The 14678-nt window shown below is 34.7% G+C and overlaps 1 protein-coding gene across 3 annotated transcripts in view; it reads left to right on the plus strand.

The window, feature by feature from the left end:
- SNX13 (sorting nexin 13) overlaps nucleotides 1–14272 on the plus strand; it is a 119399-nt gene extending 105127 nt beyond the window's left edge. The window contains exons 21-26 of one of the 3 annotated variants that reach the window (XM_033088312.1): nucleotides 1387–1548; nucleotides 2908–2979; nucleotides 5383–5528; nucleotides 5786–5854; nucleotides 7925–8037; nucleotides 10553–14272. In XM_033088312.1, coding sequence (XP_032944203.1) covers nucleotides 1387–1548; nucleotides 2908–2979; nucleotides 5383–5528; nucleotides 5786–5854; nucleotides 7925–8037; nucleotides 10553–10800 — 810 coding nt within the window. In that variant the 3' untranslated portion in view covers nucleotides 10801–14272. The remainder of the gene's footprint in view (nucleotides 1–1386; nucleotides 1549–2907; nucleotides 2980–5382; nucleotides 5529–5785; nucleotides 5855–7924; nucleotides 8038–10552) is intronic. The other 2 variants (XM_033088313.1, XM_033088314.1) reach the window with 2 other exon arrangements.
- Nucleotides 14273–14678: the final 406 nt, after the last annotated feature.

Consider the following 14678-nt stretch of genomic DNA (forward strand, 5'->3'; position numbering starts at 1 on the left):
AGACACACACACACACACACACACATACACACACACACACGATTTTACACACACAGGCACACAGGCTCATGTGAGAGTTAGCATCGTCTTTTTACCCTTTTTATTTTGTATCTCTCTTCACCAGTGGTAGTGTTTTTCAAACCATTCTCTATCCTAATTTCTGTCCTTTGGTTCGCCTCTAAATTGTACTATGATAATTTTTCCCCACAGATTGCTTATTCTATCAAGCATAGCTATAGCACTATTGGCTCACCTTAAGCCAGGGAGTAACCAAAACTCCCAACCCTTTTATATTTATCTTGTAATTCAGTTTTTGTTATTGTTGTTATTACTATACTTATTTTGGCTTTTCAGAAAGTTTTCCTTGATGGAAACTATGAAAGCATACTAATGTGGCGAAGTTTTGTCTTCTTGATACCATCTATTAACATTGTGCTATATTCCTTACACAATGGAATTCAGTTTTTACTATTACTTTGGTTTTTTTTCTTTTTACATGGAACTTAATTTGTTTCTGTGGTAATTTTTATGAGACTCAACACTTTCTGGAAAATATTTTTGTAGTCTCCTATGATTGGTTTTGTGTCCCGTTATTCTTTTTTCTTGTTTGTTTTTGTTATAAATCTGAGAAAGTTCCATATGTAGCTACTTTGGTTTCTTTACATGTCTCTCCCTTTCTTAATTGAAATTATCTGACATTTGTACAGACAGACATATGTTTTAATGCTTCTAAATCCTCTGTACATCATTCCTTTTTGTATCTCTGATCATATTTTCTTTTATAGTTTTTCTATTCTCCCTTACTAAAATATGGTTTACATGTTTGATTTGCAACTTCTCTTATTCTTCTTCATAATGGATTTCAAATTTCCTCTGTAGGTTTTAACTGAGCATGTAATGTATTTTTAAAATAATTTTTTAAAAATTAATTTAAAATTGTAGCTTTTTAGCTATTTGGGCTTTCTGGGTTTTTTGTTTGTTTGTTTTCTGCTTGTCTACTTTTCACTATCTCCTCAAAATACCTCTGTCATTGTTGCCTTGAACTGTGGCAGAAGTATGTTGTGACTAATTCCACTTTCATCAGTTTCTGTTTTGGAAAACTTTTCATTTTTTTCAGAATTTTTAAAATAAGGCAGCCAAAACTTATATTCATTTTCCATCAATAACCTTATCACTCAATTTTCTTAGTCATATATTTGTGTGTGAAAATACATTTTTAAGACACATTGAAGACAACAGTTATATACTTTAAAAATACAACAAGCTATTATAGACTGGAAAATTATTACATCTTTCATGTGTCACACTGTATGTTTTCCCAGGCTTCTCAATTGAAGAACAAATCTGATACAATAAAGTCATGGTATAATATCTTTTCCCCTTTAGATGGACACTTTTGTAAATCCTCTTCGAAATTCTATGAGGAATGTCTCAAATGCAGTTAAATCCCTTCCTGATAGTTTGGCAGAGGGAATGACTAAAATGTCAGACAACATGGGCAAAATGTCAGAACGATTAGGTCAAGACATAAAGCAATCATTTTTCAAGGTAAGATATTTTCCGTAATATCTAAAGCAAACTATTTTTAAATCAACTAAGATTTATTGAGCTCCTGCTTAGATTTACCGTATTTCCTTTCAGAAGACTCATAGATACATGGTCTCATAAAGAATAGAAAAACTGTTCAGCTTCAGCTTCAGGTGTACAGTGCAGTGATCAGGCATCTACATCATCCCTACGATGGTATCTCTAACGAGACAAGTGTCCATCGGATACCCTACAAAATCTTTACAACATTTTTGATTACATTCCCCAAATTGACTTTCGTTTCCCCGTGGCAATCTTGTGGTTACCGACTGTGCTTTCTAATCCCCTCACCTTCACCCTTAACCCCACCTGCCCTCCCATCTAGCAACCCTCAGTTTTTCCTCTATGTCTCTGAGACTGTTTCTGATTAGTTCGTTCATTTATTCTTTTCTTTAGATTCCACATATAAGTGAGATCATATGGTATTTGTCTTTCTCTGTCTGACTTATTTCACTTAACATAATGTTCTGTAGTTCCATCCATCAACTACAATTTTATATATATATATATATATACACACACATACAGTTACAAGAAGCGGAGGAATAGAGACAGTGGAAATGTAATGGCTGTGTGTGATGTTAGAGGAGTAGTGGATAGGGGGAGGGAGGTTATCACTGTGTGAGGCATATAAATGATAAATGTCTAACTATTACATTGTTTTATGCACCTGAAACTAATAAAAAATGTTAAAAAAAAAAAAGAATAGAAAAACTAAAGAGAATACATTCTTATCAGAAATGGACACTATAAAATCCAGTCACTTCTCAGTCTCTGCTATGGTAGAATTTTAAAATCCATTTAAAACAAATATTTAAAATTAGTGAAGTTAATGCTTTTTGTACTCTTTTATTCCATTATGCCATTTTTGTCCTATAATGCTATTAAGTTTTATAGCAAAACAAGTAAATGCTATTGTGAAAATTAGTTATACTAGTATTCATCAGGAAACAAAGTCCCTGGCTATGCTACAACTTTTGGTCCTTAAATCATTTAGCCTTTCTTAGCTTTAAATTCTTCTAGTAGGTATGGGAGTTTGACTAAGTAATCTTCCTTTCCAACTCAAAAGCTCTTTTTTAAAGGAAAAAAAATCTTTTGTAATGAAATAATCATCTTATATTTGGATTCTAATTTTAGATTGTTAATACTTTTTAATACACACACACACACACACACACACACTTTGTTTATAAATGGTCCCCAAAATCAAATCAACTGCTGTTGATTATGTTTGATACCGTTTTGCTTTATTATCATATTTTGTTCTTTCACTAACTGCCCTAGTGTGTTTACTTTGTTCTTCTTTTTTTTTAATGTTAGATGCCTCCTTTAATTCCAAAGACTGATTCAGATCCCGAGCATTGTCGAGTCTCGGCTCAACTTGATGATACTGTGAGTCGGTTTTGTTTTTGGTAGTGCTCAGTGGTGATTCAGATCATACTTGGCAGATCTTGTTAACATTTTAGTGAAATATAATAATGTGTATCTGACATTAGTGTGTGTATATATGAATAGTAAGTGTTAAGTTTGATGAATTCTTGCAAAATGAATATGCCCATGTAATCAGCACTCTAAACAAGAAACAGATTGTTGTCAGTACCCCAGAAATCCCCTAATGCTCTCTTCCTGTCACTGTCCTCTCCCCCACCAAGGATAATCACTATCCTGAGCTACCCTGCTTTTATACTTTATGTAAATGAAACTGTAAGGTATGTATTCCTTTAAGTCTGGCTTTTTTTGCTCAACATTGTGATACGCGTCTATGTTTTGTGTGACTGTAGTTTCTTCATTCTCGTAGCCTTACAGTACTCCATATTATAAATATAATACCATTTATGTGTTGTACTATGAAGAGTACTCCTGTGAACACTCTGGTACAAGTGTTTTGATTAAAAAAATAAGGACATGTTTCCGTTGGGTCTATACCTAGGAATGGAATTGCTTGGTCGGAGGGTTTGCAAAAGTTCAGTTTTAATAGATGCTATCAAATAGTTTTCCAAAGTGTACTCCACTTACACCTCCACCAACAATGCATGAGAATTCCAGTGCTCCACAACCAGACCATGTTGTGTCTTTAACTTTAGCTATTCTGGTGGTTGTGTGGATTTTCATATCTCTGATAACTGTTGAAATATGGGACCCCTTTTCATATGTTCGTTGGCCATTTGGATGTCTTCTTGTCTTCTGTGTTTCGCGCTTTCCCCCATTTTTCTGTTGGCTTGGCTGTCTTTGTCTTTTGATTAGTATGAGTGTTCTATATAATCTGAATATTGGTTCTTTGTCAGATGTATTTGTGTACTGCAAATATCTTTGTGTGTTTTTGTTCACTGTATATACAATCTGTGCCTATTGCAAGGTCACAAAGATATTCTGTGATTCTCTTTAAAATTATTTTGTTTTGTTTTGCCATGCCAAAATTTAGATTTGCGTTCACCTAGGATTGATTTGTGTGTATGGAATGAGGTAGCAGTCTAGTTAACCCAGCACCTGTTACTGAGAAGGCCCTTTTCCCCCTCAGTATACTGTATTTCTCCTTTGTCACAAATCAAGTTGTTGATTAGGTTTGGGTCTGAGCTCTGTATTTTGTTCTATTAGGCAGATTTATTTTGAAGTTATAATTATCTCCCTGCAATTTCTCATTGAATTTCTTTATAATAAACTGTCTTTAAAAAAGATAATATTTTTGTTTTTCAAGAATATTTCAGAATGTTTTATTATGAGTTGTGCTGGTATCATATTCATAACATCATACCTTTTGTTAAGGGTTTTTACAGTTTAACTGTTTATTAGACTTGTCATATAGCACCAAACTCATGAATATACTTGATCAGAGGATAGAACAGTATTTATTTTGCCTCAGTAATGAAATGTCTCTCGTTTCCCCCACCCCCTCTTTGGTTAAGCTGTGAGCTTTCAATATGTGAAAGAGAAGGTGTGCGAAGAAAATGTTTGCAACATGACAGTTAAAAATGTATAATTCATGCTGATTTCCCAATATTTTAATTACAACAATGAAGAAGAAATATTTGGAAACAATATCTGAGTGATGAAAGAATTATAAACTTACTAGCAATTATATGCAGTTTTGTTGGAGTTGTAAATCTGCAACTGTTTTAGGCTTTATATGTGTTTTTTCACATCAAAGCATTCTAGTTGTTTGTCTTAACTTTTTACATTATTAATTGACTATTCCCATGAAAAGTGTTCAAATTTTTGCTTGTTAAAAGTTAAAAGAAAATTCTAGTTGTTTAGTGAAATACGCCTTTTGTAATGTTAATTTAGCTATGTACTAGAATTTATTTAGTTCTTTTTCCTGACAATACCTAAGGACATACAACTCATTAGCCAAGCAAAGCACATTATTTTGTATAGATTGTGTTTTGTTGTATTAAATAAGGAGAAATATTGAGAATATCGTCTTGTTTTGGAAAAGATGTCCCAGGAAATAGGCAAAGGGGCTAGCACTTGCCTTATCAAACTAGTTCAGACTCTACTAAAAGAGCCAAATCATCTTTCCCTAAGATCGTTATGAATCCACTTTGAGAATTTTTTTGTTCATTATAGCTGTGTAGTTTACTCATCATTGTAGGGTTATAAAATTCTGTATTGTGTCAAAATGACTGTTAAAAATGTCTTTTCTAAATTGGAATGAAATGCCAGGTTATGAAAGATATAGTACAACTTGTTCTCTAATCTATGAAATAGCAGCAATGATTTTATAAAAGCAACAAAAGTATCCATCTATAAGAGAAGGTAACTCAAATAATATGCTCATTTCTTACCATGTTTTGTCAGGTGGATGACAATATTCCACTTAGGGTGATGCTGCTTCTCATGGATGAAGTATTCGACTTAAAAGAGAGAAACCAGTGGTTACGAAGAAATATCAAAAACCTACTTCAGCAGCTTATTAGAGCCACATATGGTGACACTATTAACAGGTACCACATTTTTCTTCTTTTTGTCTACTTAGAGCTGATCTTACGTAGCTTTTAAACTTTTACTTGTGGAAGTAAGATTGCTCCACCTTTATAGGATAATTTCCTTCTCTGGGCCTTTAAGAAAGTCATTGAAGCAGTCTCTTTCTCTCAGATAATTTGCATACAAATTCAGTGGCCAGCTCTATGAAAAGTATTTTCTTTATTTCACTCATCTTCTAAAATTTTGACCTTACTCATTTAAATTTCTTTACTTTCAGAAAAATAGTTGACCATGTTGACTGGATGACCTCACCTGAGCAAGTAGCAGACTTAGTGAAACGTTTCAGGTATATCTTAAGACACAGTCCCTTCTTTCAGGTAGTACAGTTCAGCATTGTTATCGCTCGCTGAACATTGTTAACTTTGATTTTCTTTTCTTCTGGCTGTAAAGTTGGCTTAGTCATCACTGACGAACAAAAAGACTTGTAAGAATTATATAAACATTTGTCCTGTGGGCCTATTGATCTATGTTTTCTTTAAAAGCAGAACAAAGTGTAAAAAAAATTCTTGAAGATGTTAGGCTATATTTTATCACAATAATGTGGATTTAAAGTCATTTGAAATATTAGTATAGAGAAGACCTGGTCATATACTCAAATACCTAGGAATGGGGGTTAATTTTTCTCAGTTGTATTTGCTAACGTTAATTTTATTTTTTTATTTTTTATTTTTTTAAAGATTTTATTGGGGAAGGGGAACAGGACTTTATTGGGGAACAGTGTGTACTTCCAGGACTTTTTTTTCCCCAAATCAAGTTGTTGTCCTTTCAATCCTAGTTGTGAAGGGAGCAGCTCAGCTCCAGGTCCAGTTACCATTGCTAATTGCAGGGGGCGCTGCCCACCATCCCTTGCGAGACTCGAGGAGTTGAACCAGCAACCTTGTGGTTGAGAGCCCACTGGCCCATGTGGGAATCGAACCAGCAGCCTTCGGAGTTAGGAGCATGGAGCTCTAACCGCCTGAGCCACCAGGCCGGCCCACTAACGTTAATTTTAAATGAAAATTTTAAGAATATGTTTATCTTTGGCCATAGTCTAATTTTTTAACTATTTGAACCTCTGAAAAGAGAACAAATTAAGAGCAGTGATACTCCAATTCAGATGTTCATTCTACAAAAGTATTCTGAGCCCCTCCCGTATCCTAGCACTTTGCCAATCAATCACCAGGGACGGAGAGAGACAGTCCCTTCAAGGAAAGCACATCGTAGCCGAGAAATGAACCTCTTTTCTAGAAGTGAAAGATAAGCAGGGCGTAGATATTCATGTCATCGTGTGTTTTGAAATAACAGAAGGAAGAAGGGAGCTATCAATATTGAAAACTATTTGCTGGTACAATGCCAACTAGTACTTTATGTATACTTTCCAATTTTGTCATGTTTCATGAGGTAGGGAGTTTGTTCTCCATTTTGTTGTGAGGAAGTTGAGGATTAGGGCAGGTAAGCAGCCTGCCCAAAGGCTCACCTGCTGGAAAGTAAGGAACCGGGTTTCTCTAACCTGAAGTGAAGTTTCTCCTCGTGATACTGTACTGTTTTTTAAAGTGGCATGTTGATACTGTTTCAGGTCAGGTAACGGGTGTCCTTCTCGACTCTGGCTGTGCATGGGAACCACTTGCAATGCTTTAAAAAGCCCTGATGCGTGAGCCCTACCTCCAGAGAGTCTGACTTAATTAATCTGTTGGAAGGCCTGGACATTAATATTTTTTAAAGCTCCCAGGTGTTTCTAATGTGGGAAGTTAAGAATGACTGCTCTGGGGAGCCTCTCCCTCAGACTACGTTCCCAGATGGAAGCATAGTTACTGGGCATAATTCCTGCCTTTGGCCCGAGAGCTAGGGAACAGGAATCAGGCACGCTGGGAAAGTGAAGGAGAGTGGGTTGTATATGTGAAAGGAACGTTGTAATCACTCCAGCTATGAGATGTGGGTGCAGAATTTGTTTTATATTGGCTTAGTTATAAGGGAACCAAAGGAGGGTAACTCTAAGGAATCTCAGGTCAGGATATTAGGTGAGATGCTCGATCTCAGTGAGAGGAGAGAGGCCTCCTTTAAGTGTATGTGGCTGTGCATAGTCATCTTTGGGTTCCGTTTTGCTATCTTTATCATTTGTTAGTGTTTATAAGTTACTTCAGGACACAATTCATCTGTCTTTCTTGGGTATATCCTTTTACACCTAAAAGTGAACCTTATACTTAGTTACTATTTGTTGAAAGTCATACCTATATAAAAATTCAGAAATGTTTCCTCTTTCCATTTATATTTGTGTTTTTTATATTTGTGTTTTCTGTAGGAAATTAGAATAATTTCCCTAACTTGTATCATTAGAAAAATGAAATGGTTACAAAATGTATTTAACCTTTTTCATTAGGGATGCCTTTTGGCCAAATGGCATTTTAGCAGAGACTGTTCCATGCAGAGATAAAGCTATTCGAATGAGAACAAGAATTGCAGGAAAAACTAAACTACTTTCAATTATGCCAGGTGAGTGAGCATTGTTGGTCGAAATCTCATGAATTTGTAGTTCTGAATTTTTGACATTGAGCATGCTAGTTTGCTTATGATAACTACCATTTGATTGCTTATTTATCTTAGGCACTGCTCTAGGCATTTCTCATTTTTTCTTAACTAATCCTCAAGCCTCATTGTGAAGCTTGGCACTGTTAATGTTACAGCTTTTTATGGGAGGAAACAAGCTCCAAGAGGTGAAGTCAGCCTCCCAAGGTTCCTAGATGTAGTGAGTGTTGGGATTCTGACTCAGCTCTGAGTGACTTAAAAGCCACTGCTTTCAACCACTTGGGATAAAGTGGTGCTTTTAACCATTTCACTTTTCTGCCTTGAAACATTTTGAGAATAAAGTTGATAAAATATGTAACAGATGAGAGGGCTACTAAAGGCATATGAAGTTTGAGGTTTTCAGGAAGAATATTCTACTTAAGAGCACAAACAGATTCTTTCAAAGAATCCCTTTACATAGGAACAACTAATGGCCCATTATTAATCTTTATTAAAACAAGATCCCAGAGAAAGTAGACGTAGTGGCATTCTGTTGGTCTAATTTGAGTTACTTCTTTAGAACACTGCTGTCTCACTTAGATTCACTTTGTCCCTTTTGTCTTCTCTCAGTAAGAGAGACTATATAAATTGAAAAGCAGTCTTGTGTGGCTGGGTGGTTGTTTGGTTCCTTCTTTAGTTATGAATATCTTTGAAAATACCTAGATATCTCCTCTCCACTAGATATCTCCTCTTTAGGTTATGGTTGCAGAGAATGGAAAAGAAATATTTGTTAAGGTTTTTAATATCATATGATACCTATTTATTCTCCTGTAGTTACTTCTGTAATTTAAAACTATATTTCCATCATAGATTTTAATAATCAACTTCCTCTTCTGTCAGTTAAATTGGAAATTTGCCATGTAGCTATTAATTCTGCCTTGTCAACTATACTGTTGCATTTGGAGATAAAAAGCAAATTCTAGAAATACATTTTAGAAAAATATTAAGAAACAATAACTTAGGATATTAAGTAATAAACTATTAGAATAAACCAGATCATGCTATAGGCTGACTCAGTTATGCAGCTGGAAGAAACCTTCCTGCATTTATTTAGTGACTATAGAGCAAGTGTCATGCAGACATGGTCTTTGCACTGATCTTTACCCTCTAACCTTACATTCTAGTGGGGGCAGAAAACAGACTACACAGGTAAATAAAGCACAGTGTGTTGGACAGTCGTAAGTGCTGAGGAGACAAGCAGTGCAGGGGAAGGGAGAGGTCAGGTGGAATGCAGCTGTAGAACTGGAAGGTGACTCTGAAAGATGATGTGTGAAGACTTGAAGGCACAGAAAGGAGATATAAAAGTGTTACATTTTTATATATACACATAATCCTTCTCTTGTTTTTTTTAATAAATTCACAAACTATTTGCTGTATGTTGTACCCCTAGTTAGAAACATACCCTTTGGAAGTTGCATGTTTTTTTGGAAAGCAATAAAAGACTATTTAGTGCTTTTGCGGCCCTGATTTAGAATCGCTAAGAATAATCATACATGTTGTTTCCATACTCAGATATATGTCTCTTGTGACTTCATACTGCCTATGAGTAAGTGCCAGACTTGCCCCCCAGCACTCACAGCACTGTCCGTTTTCCATTCTTCGCTCGACTTTCTCCCATAGGAATCCTAAAATTCTCCAAACTGTACCTTCCCCCCATTTCTTCAACCTGCCTTGTTTCTTTTCCCCTTAGCGCTCATTGGCTCATGGACGTGCTTTCCACCAAAGCTAGTCCTCCATCTGTTTGCACCTATCAAAGTCCTACCTGGGTAACAGTCTACTTCAGTTGTCACTTCCTTGAAGGGAACCTTCCCTTATATTCTCATGTTGAATTCTACCCGTTCCCTCCCCCAATAAACATCTTTATACTTTTAGTATTTTTATGGCATTGTTAACTGTGTTGCAAGTTTGTTGAGATCATAGATCAACTTTCACACATCATTTCCTTATAGTATATTTCTCATTGTGCATTACATACACATAGTAAGAATATTTGTGTGGTGTTTTAGAGTTTACAGATCACTTTTCACATTGTCTCTTTAAAGCCTTATAAATCCTTACAGTTATAAGCATATTGGCTATTATTACTCTCCATCATACAGATGAGGAAGCAAACACCTCAGGGTAGGTAAGATACAGGTGTTAAAGGACAGGATTGTAATTCTAATTCAGGGTTTCTGAGTCTAGATCCTACTTCTTTCTCCTGTGCTCTATTGTACCATGTTGTATTGTCTGTTGTATAAGTGGATAGATGCATGTATGCACGCATATAAATTGTGTCTCAGTTATAATACGTATCTGTAACACATTAACTTAATACCTACTCGTTACTAGTTACCTACCTTGCCGTGTACTTTACATAGTTTATTTAACTTAGAGCACGGTTTAAGCCTTGTGTTTCCTTTATTTGAGTAATGAATTATGTTATTTCCCCCTCTGCATTTAGATGAACTGAAGCACATAATTGGGGCTGAGACAACACGGAAAGGTATTCTTCGTGTTTTTGAAATGTTTCAGCACAACCAGTTAAATAGGAGAATGGTTTATGTCTTCTTGGAAGGCTTTTTGGAAACATTATTTCCACAGTATAAATTCCGCGAACTTTTCAACAAACTGCATTCACGGTCAAAGCAGATGCAAAAATATAAACAGAAACTTCAAACAACTCAAGCGCCTTCTTTACAAAAAAGGTGACACTCCAATCTGTGAAGCTGGTGTTCATCTTGTCCATAACTAATTGGTATGGACAGATCTTCTGGGGCTTAACTCATATACTGTGTGTCTGCACCGGTCTTTTAGTGTCTCAAAATAGATTATTAACACATCCATAAGACTGTGGTTCTTCTCATCCTCGTCTGTAATCCAGCCACTACCAAGAGAGTTGCTGTGTCTTAAATGATTTGGTGCATATTTTTGCAACATTGAAAGGATACTGCCCCCATCTCAAGCAAGAATGATGTCAGTCTCTTTCGTTTTAAACTAATCAGCATTCTGCAGCAAAGATGAAGTGCCAGACTGTATATATGAGAGCAAAGGAAAGCACAAAACAGCAGTTCACAGATAAATTGGCTGATTTGTTCAACAGTGGGAGACTGTGCAATGCACAATTTGGAGGGATTTATTTTGCATAATGATTTTATGGGTCTTTGTCAGAATTTAATATAGTGTGGATTAGCCAGGTGAATGATCTTTGGAACATCTGTTTTGGGTCTGGGGAAAATGACAGAATGCCACTATAGTGTGAAGTAACCTTATACCCAAATTACAGTTTTGTGATATAAAAATAAAACCTAGTATAAAATAAAACCAATCAAAACCAGAATTTGATTGGATTTGTTATTCATTGGTATAAAACACATTTTAATGGATTCTTATGTGCTTTAAGGGCTCTATTTTGCTCTTACGGTACTCAATCATAAGTTTTCTTTTGGCATTCTGTGTGTAAAAAGCATATAAAAGTTTCAAAATTATTAGTTTTCTTTACCTTTAAGAGATTACTGTTTATACAGTAGGGGGTATAATTTGTTGAAAGAACTGCCAAATAAATTCTGTCCTTCTAAAAATATGAGAACTGCAAAAACAGTACTCTATTGAAAGTTACCAGATGATAATTTTATCAAATTGTGTGACCTAGACATACCTTAGGTGATTGCAAAAATAGCAAATCAAAGGATTAAAGGAGCTTATTAGTCATATGTAAACATACAAATTCCTAATTCTATTATAGTGTACATATATGAAAATAATGAAAACAGAACTATAATATTTTTAAAAATATGCTTTTATTTATATTTTGCATAATGTAAAATTCTACTAAATAAAGCAGGTTAGCAAAACCCCTCAGTGTATACATTTAAGTCCCTAAAATAATTTTATACCAACAATAACAAATACCTTTTCCAGTTTTGGAGCTTCTGCATTTCCTATAGTTTTCTCATTCTCCATGTGTCCATCTTGGAAGTCTTTATATCCCTTGTATGCAGGATTCCTGCATAGTTTTAAATACTTCCACTGACTGAGGATTTAGGTGTGTCAGCATTTTTTGTTTTAAAAATATTTAACACTAAAACCTTGAAATAGTGAAGCTACTTATCACACCACTGAGCCAAGATCCTGGTATTAAAAGAAAGTCTGGGTGCTTAAGATAAAGGGACAAAGTATTGGTATCCCAGTTATTTGGGAGCTTTAAGATTGGAACAAGATGTTAGTGTCTTGTTTTCACTGAGATCTATTTACAGAGTGAAGCCTAATACCCTGTTTCCCTGAAAATAAGACCTAGCCGGACAATCATCTCTTCTAATGCGTCTTTTGGAGCAAAAATGAACATAACGGTCTTAGTTAATTTTTGCTCCAAAAGACTTATTAGAGTTGATTGGCCGGCTAGGTCTTATTTTCAGGGAAACACGGTAACAGAATAAAGCCTTCTTTTAAAGCTTTATAATAATCATATTTATTAATAATGCTGTTGTGCATACTTGTAGTATGCATATATTCAGTGTGTGTTGCATGTTTTCAGAATTGCATCAATGAAATCCCTTTCATTGCAACTTGCCGATGAGAAAAGCTCCCCTATTTGACTCTGGTGGAAGAAATAATATTTCTTCTTCTCAGTGTGTCTCCCTGCCCTGGTCCCTCCCCATGCCCCAGGCTTTAAAAGTGAGGCTGTGTGAAACATGTCTGTAAAAAGTGTCAGCATGGCCATAAGTGCAATGATTTTTCAAATATGCCCCTGCCCATCTCAAGTATATTTTTGACATAAATAAATCTATGGGTAAACAAAGAATTCATGTAAAAGTCTAGGGTGTACATGAGAAAAAACATTTCTAGATAATGTAAGGAACACTGGCCATCAACCAGGGAAAGAAACGTCATGCAAGATTGCAGATTTTCATAGCAGCGCCCTGCAGGATAACGGCGCCATACCAAAAAATAATTGAGTAAATGAGTTTTTAAAATAATTTTTGTTTAAAAGACTTTATATTTCAAAAGCAGAAATGTCAAATGGTAGTCTGCGTAAACGGTTGTGCATCTTCTCTGTACACCCCTATGTTTTACATCAGAGAGAGCCGTGGTCATGCTAAAATTAGAGATACTCTTTGAATGACTTGGTCAAGCTGTGTGTAAAATATTTAACCATAAGTCAAGTACAGTGTACTATGTATAATAAAGTTATTACATTTAATGCATTTATTGCAGATACGAATATACATAAAGAGGCTTTATGTCTTTTGATATTTGATTTTTGAATGTGTTTTGTTTTGTTTTTTAAGTCAGTGGTGCCTTTAGGCAGGAACCTTCAAAATTAATCATTCTCTGGTTTTCTTTTTTCAGGTAACACATAAACTATTTAGAAACCATCATTATTAACTTCTAATAAGTTCATTCACCTAAAAAATTGATTGTATGATTTAAATATAGTGCTTAGGTGGGCATTTCCTATTATTAGGTTGTTCTGAATATTTGCTGAAAACAATTGTGCCATTGACCAATGGATGCACTTGGTTAGCCTTAATTTTTTTTAAAAGAAAACATTAAAAACTTTCTTGAATAATTCAGTTTGCTCATTTTAAGTTTGTGCTCCTGGTGTTTGGGGAAAAAAATCAAACAGTTAAATGCTACCAGAAAGTGTACCAATTTTTTAAAAATTAAGAACAATATCAATTTCACGATCTAAAATTTTAATTTTGTGCAATATTTTCATTTAATGCATGTGTATTTGAGTAATTGTAAAATAAATGAATTTTTAATGTTTTGAGATCTAGTTTAAACTGTCTTCTTAACCCAGCAACTTACATTCCGTTGTTGCTGCATCCTTTTATTTAAGGACTTGTTTTAAAAGTCTTTTTTGTCACTCCTTATAAAATTCTTTTGTTATTAGTGAATTTTGCTTATAGGAGCATGACTCCTGTATTACAAGGGAAAAATATAAAGAGCACATCGTAGGATTATAATTGTTAAAAGATAACTTGTGCATCTCGTTGTGCAGTAAGTGTCAGCTGTGTGCCTAACTATTCTATGAGTACTTTCCTTCTTTAACAAAGACGAAACAACAGTCAGTTATTTTTATTGAACTAAAAAGAAGAGTAAGAATTTTATTTGGTTTGTGTTATGTTCTGTCCATTAGAAAATACTAATAAAGTATTAACAAACCTTTTTGTTGAATTTATTTAGTAGTCATGTATTTTTATTACTTTAAAAAATGCTTGCTCAGTGTTCTTATTTTCAGTATCTCTGTATATTTTCCTTCCTTTTCATTGTAGAAATCAAGCAATGCTAGTTCCAGGTTAGTAGATGAGCTATTGAGTGACTACTGACTTATGACTAACTGAATTTAATACTTCCTTTTACGGGGCAAGTAATTTATGATCATAATGTTAAAGAAACTTCATACTTCCCTGTCATTCAAAATTATGAAGTAATTTTCCCATAGAAAGATCTATAATAATCCATAAACAATTTTTATTTGATACCATTTTTAGTTTATGGTCTGCCTGATATTTTAGATGTGTCAGTTCTAAAAGCAGTAGATTCAGTACTCAGCAATGTAGCTATATCTGGTTGGTCATAATCCT

The sequence above is a fragment of the Rhinolophus ferrumequinum genome, chromosome 20 (genome assembly GCF_004115265.2).
Source record: "Rhinolophus ferrumequinum isolate MPI-CBG mRhiFer1 chromosome 20, mRhiFer1_v1.p, whole genome shotgun sequence".
Lineage (NCBI taxonomy): Eukaryota > Metazoa > Chordata > Mammalia > Chiroptera > Rhinolophidae > Rhinolophus > Rhinolophus ferrumequinum.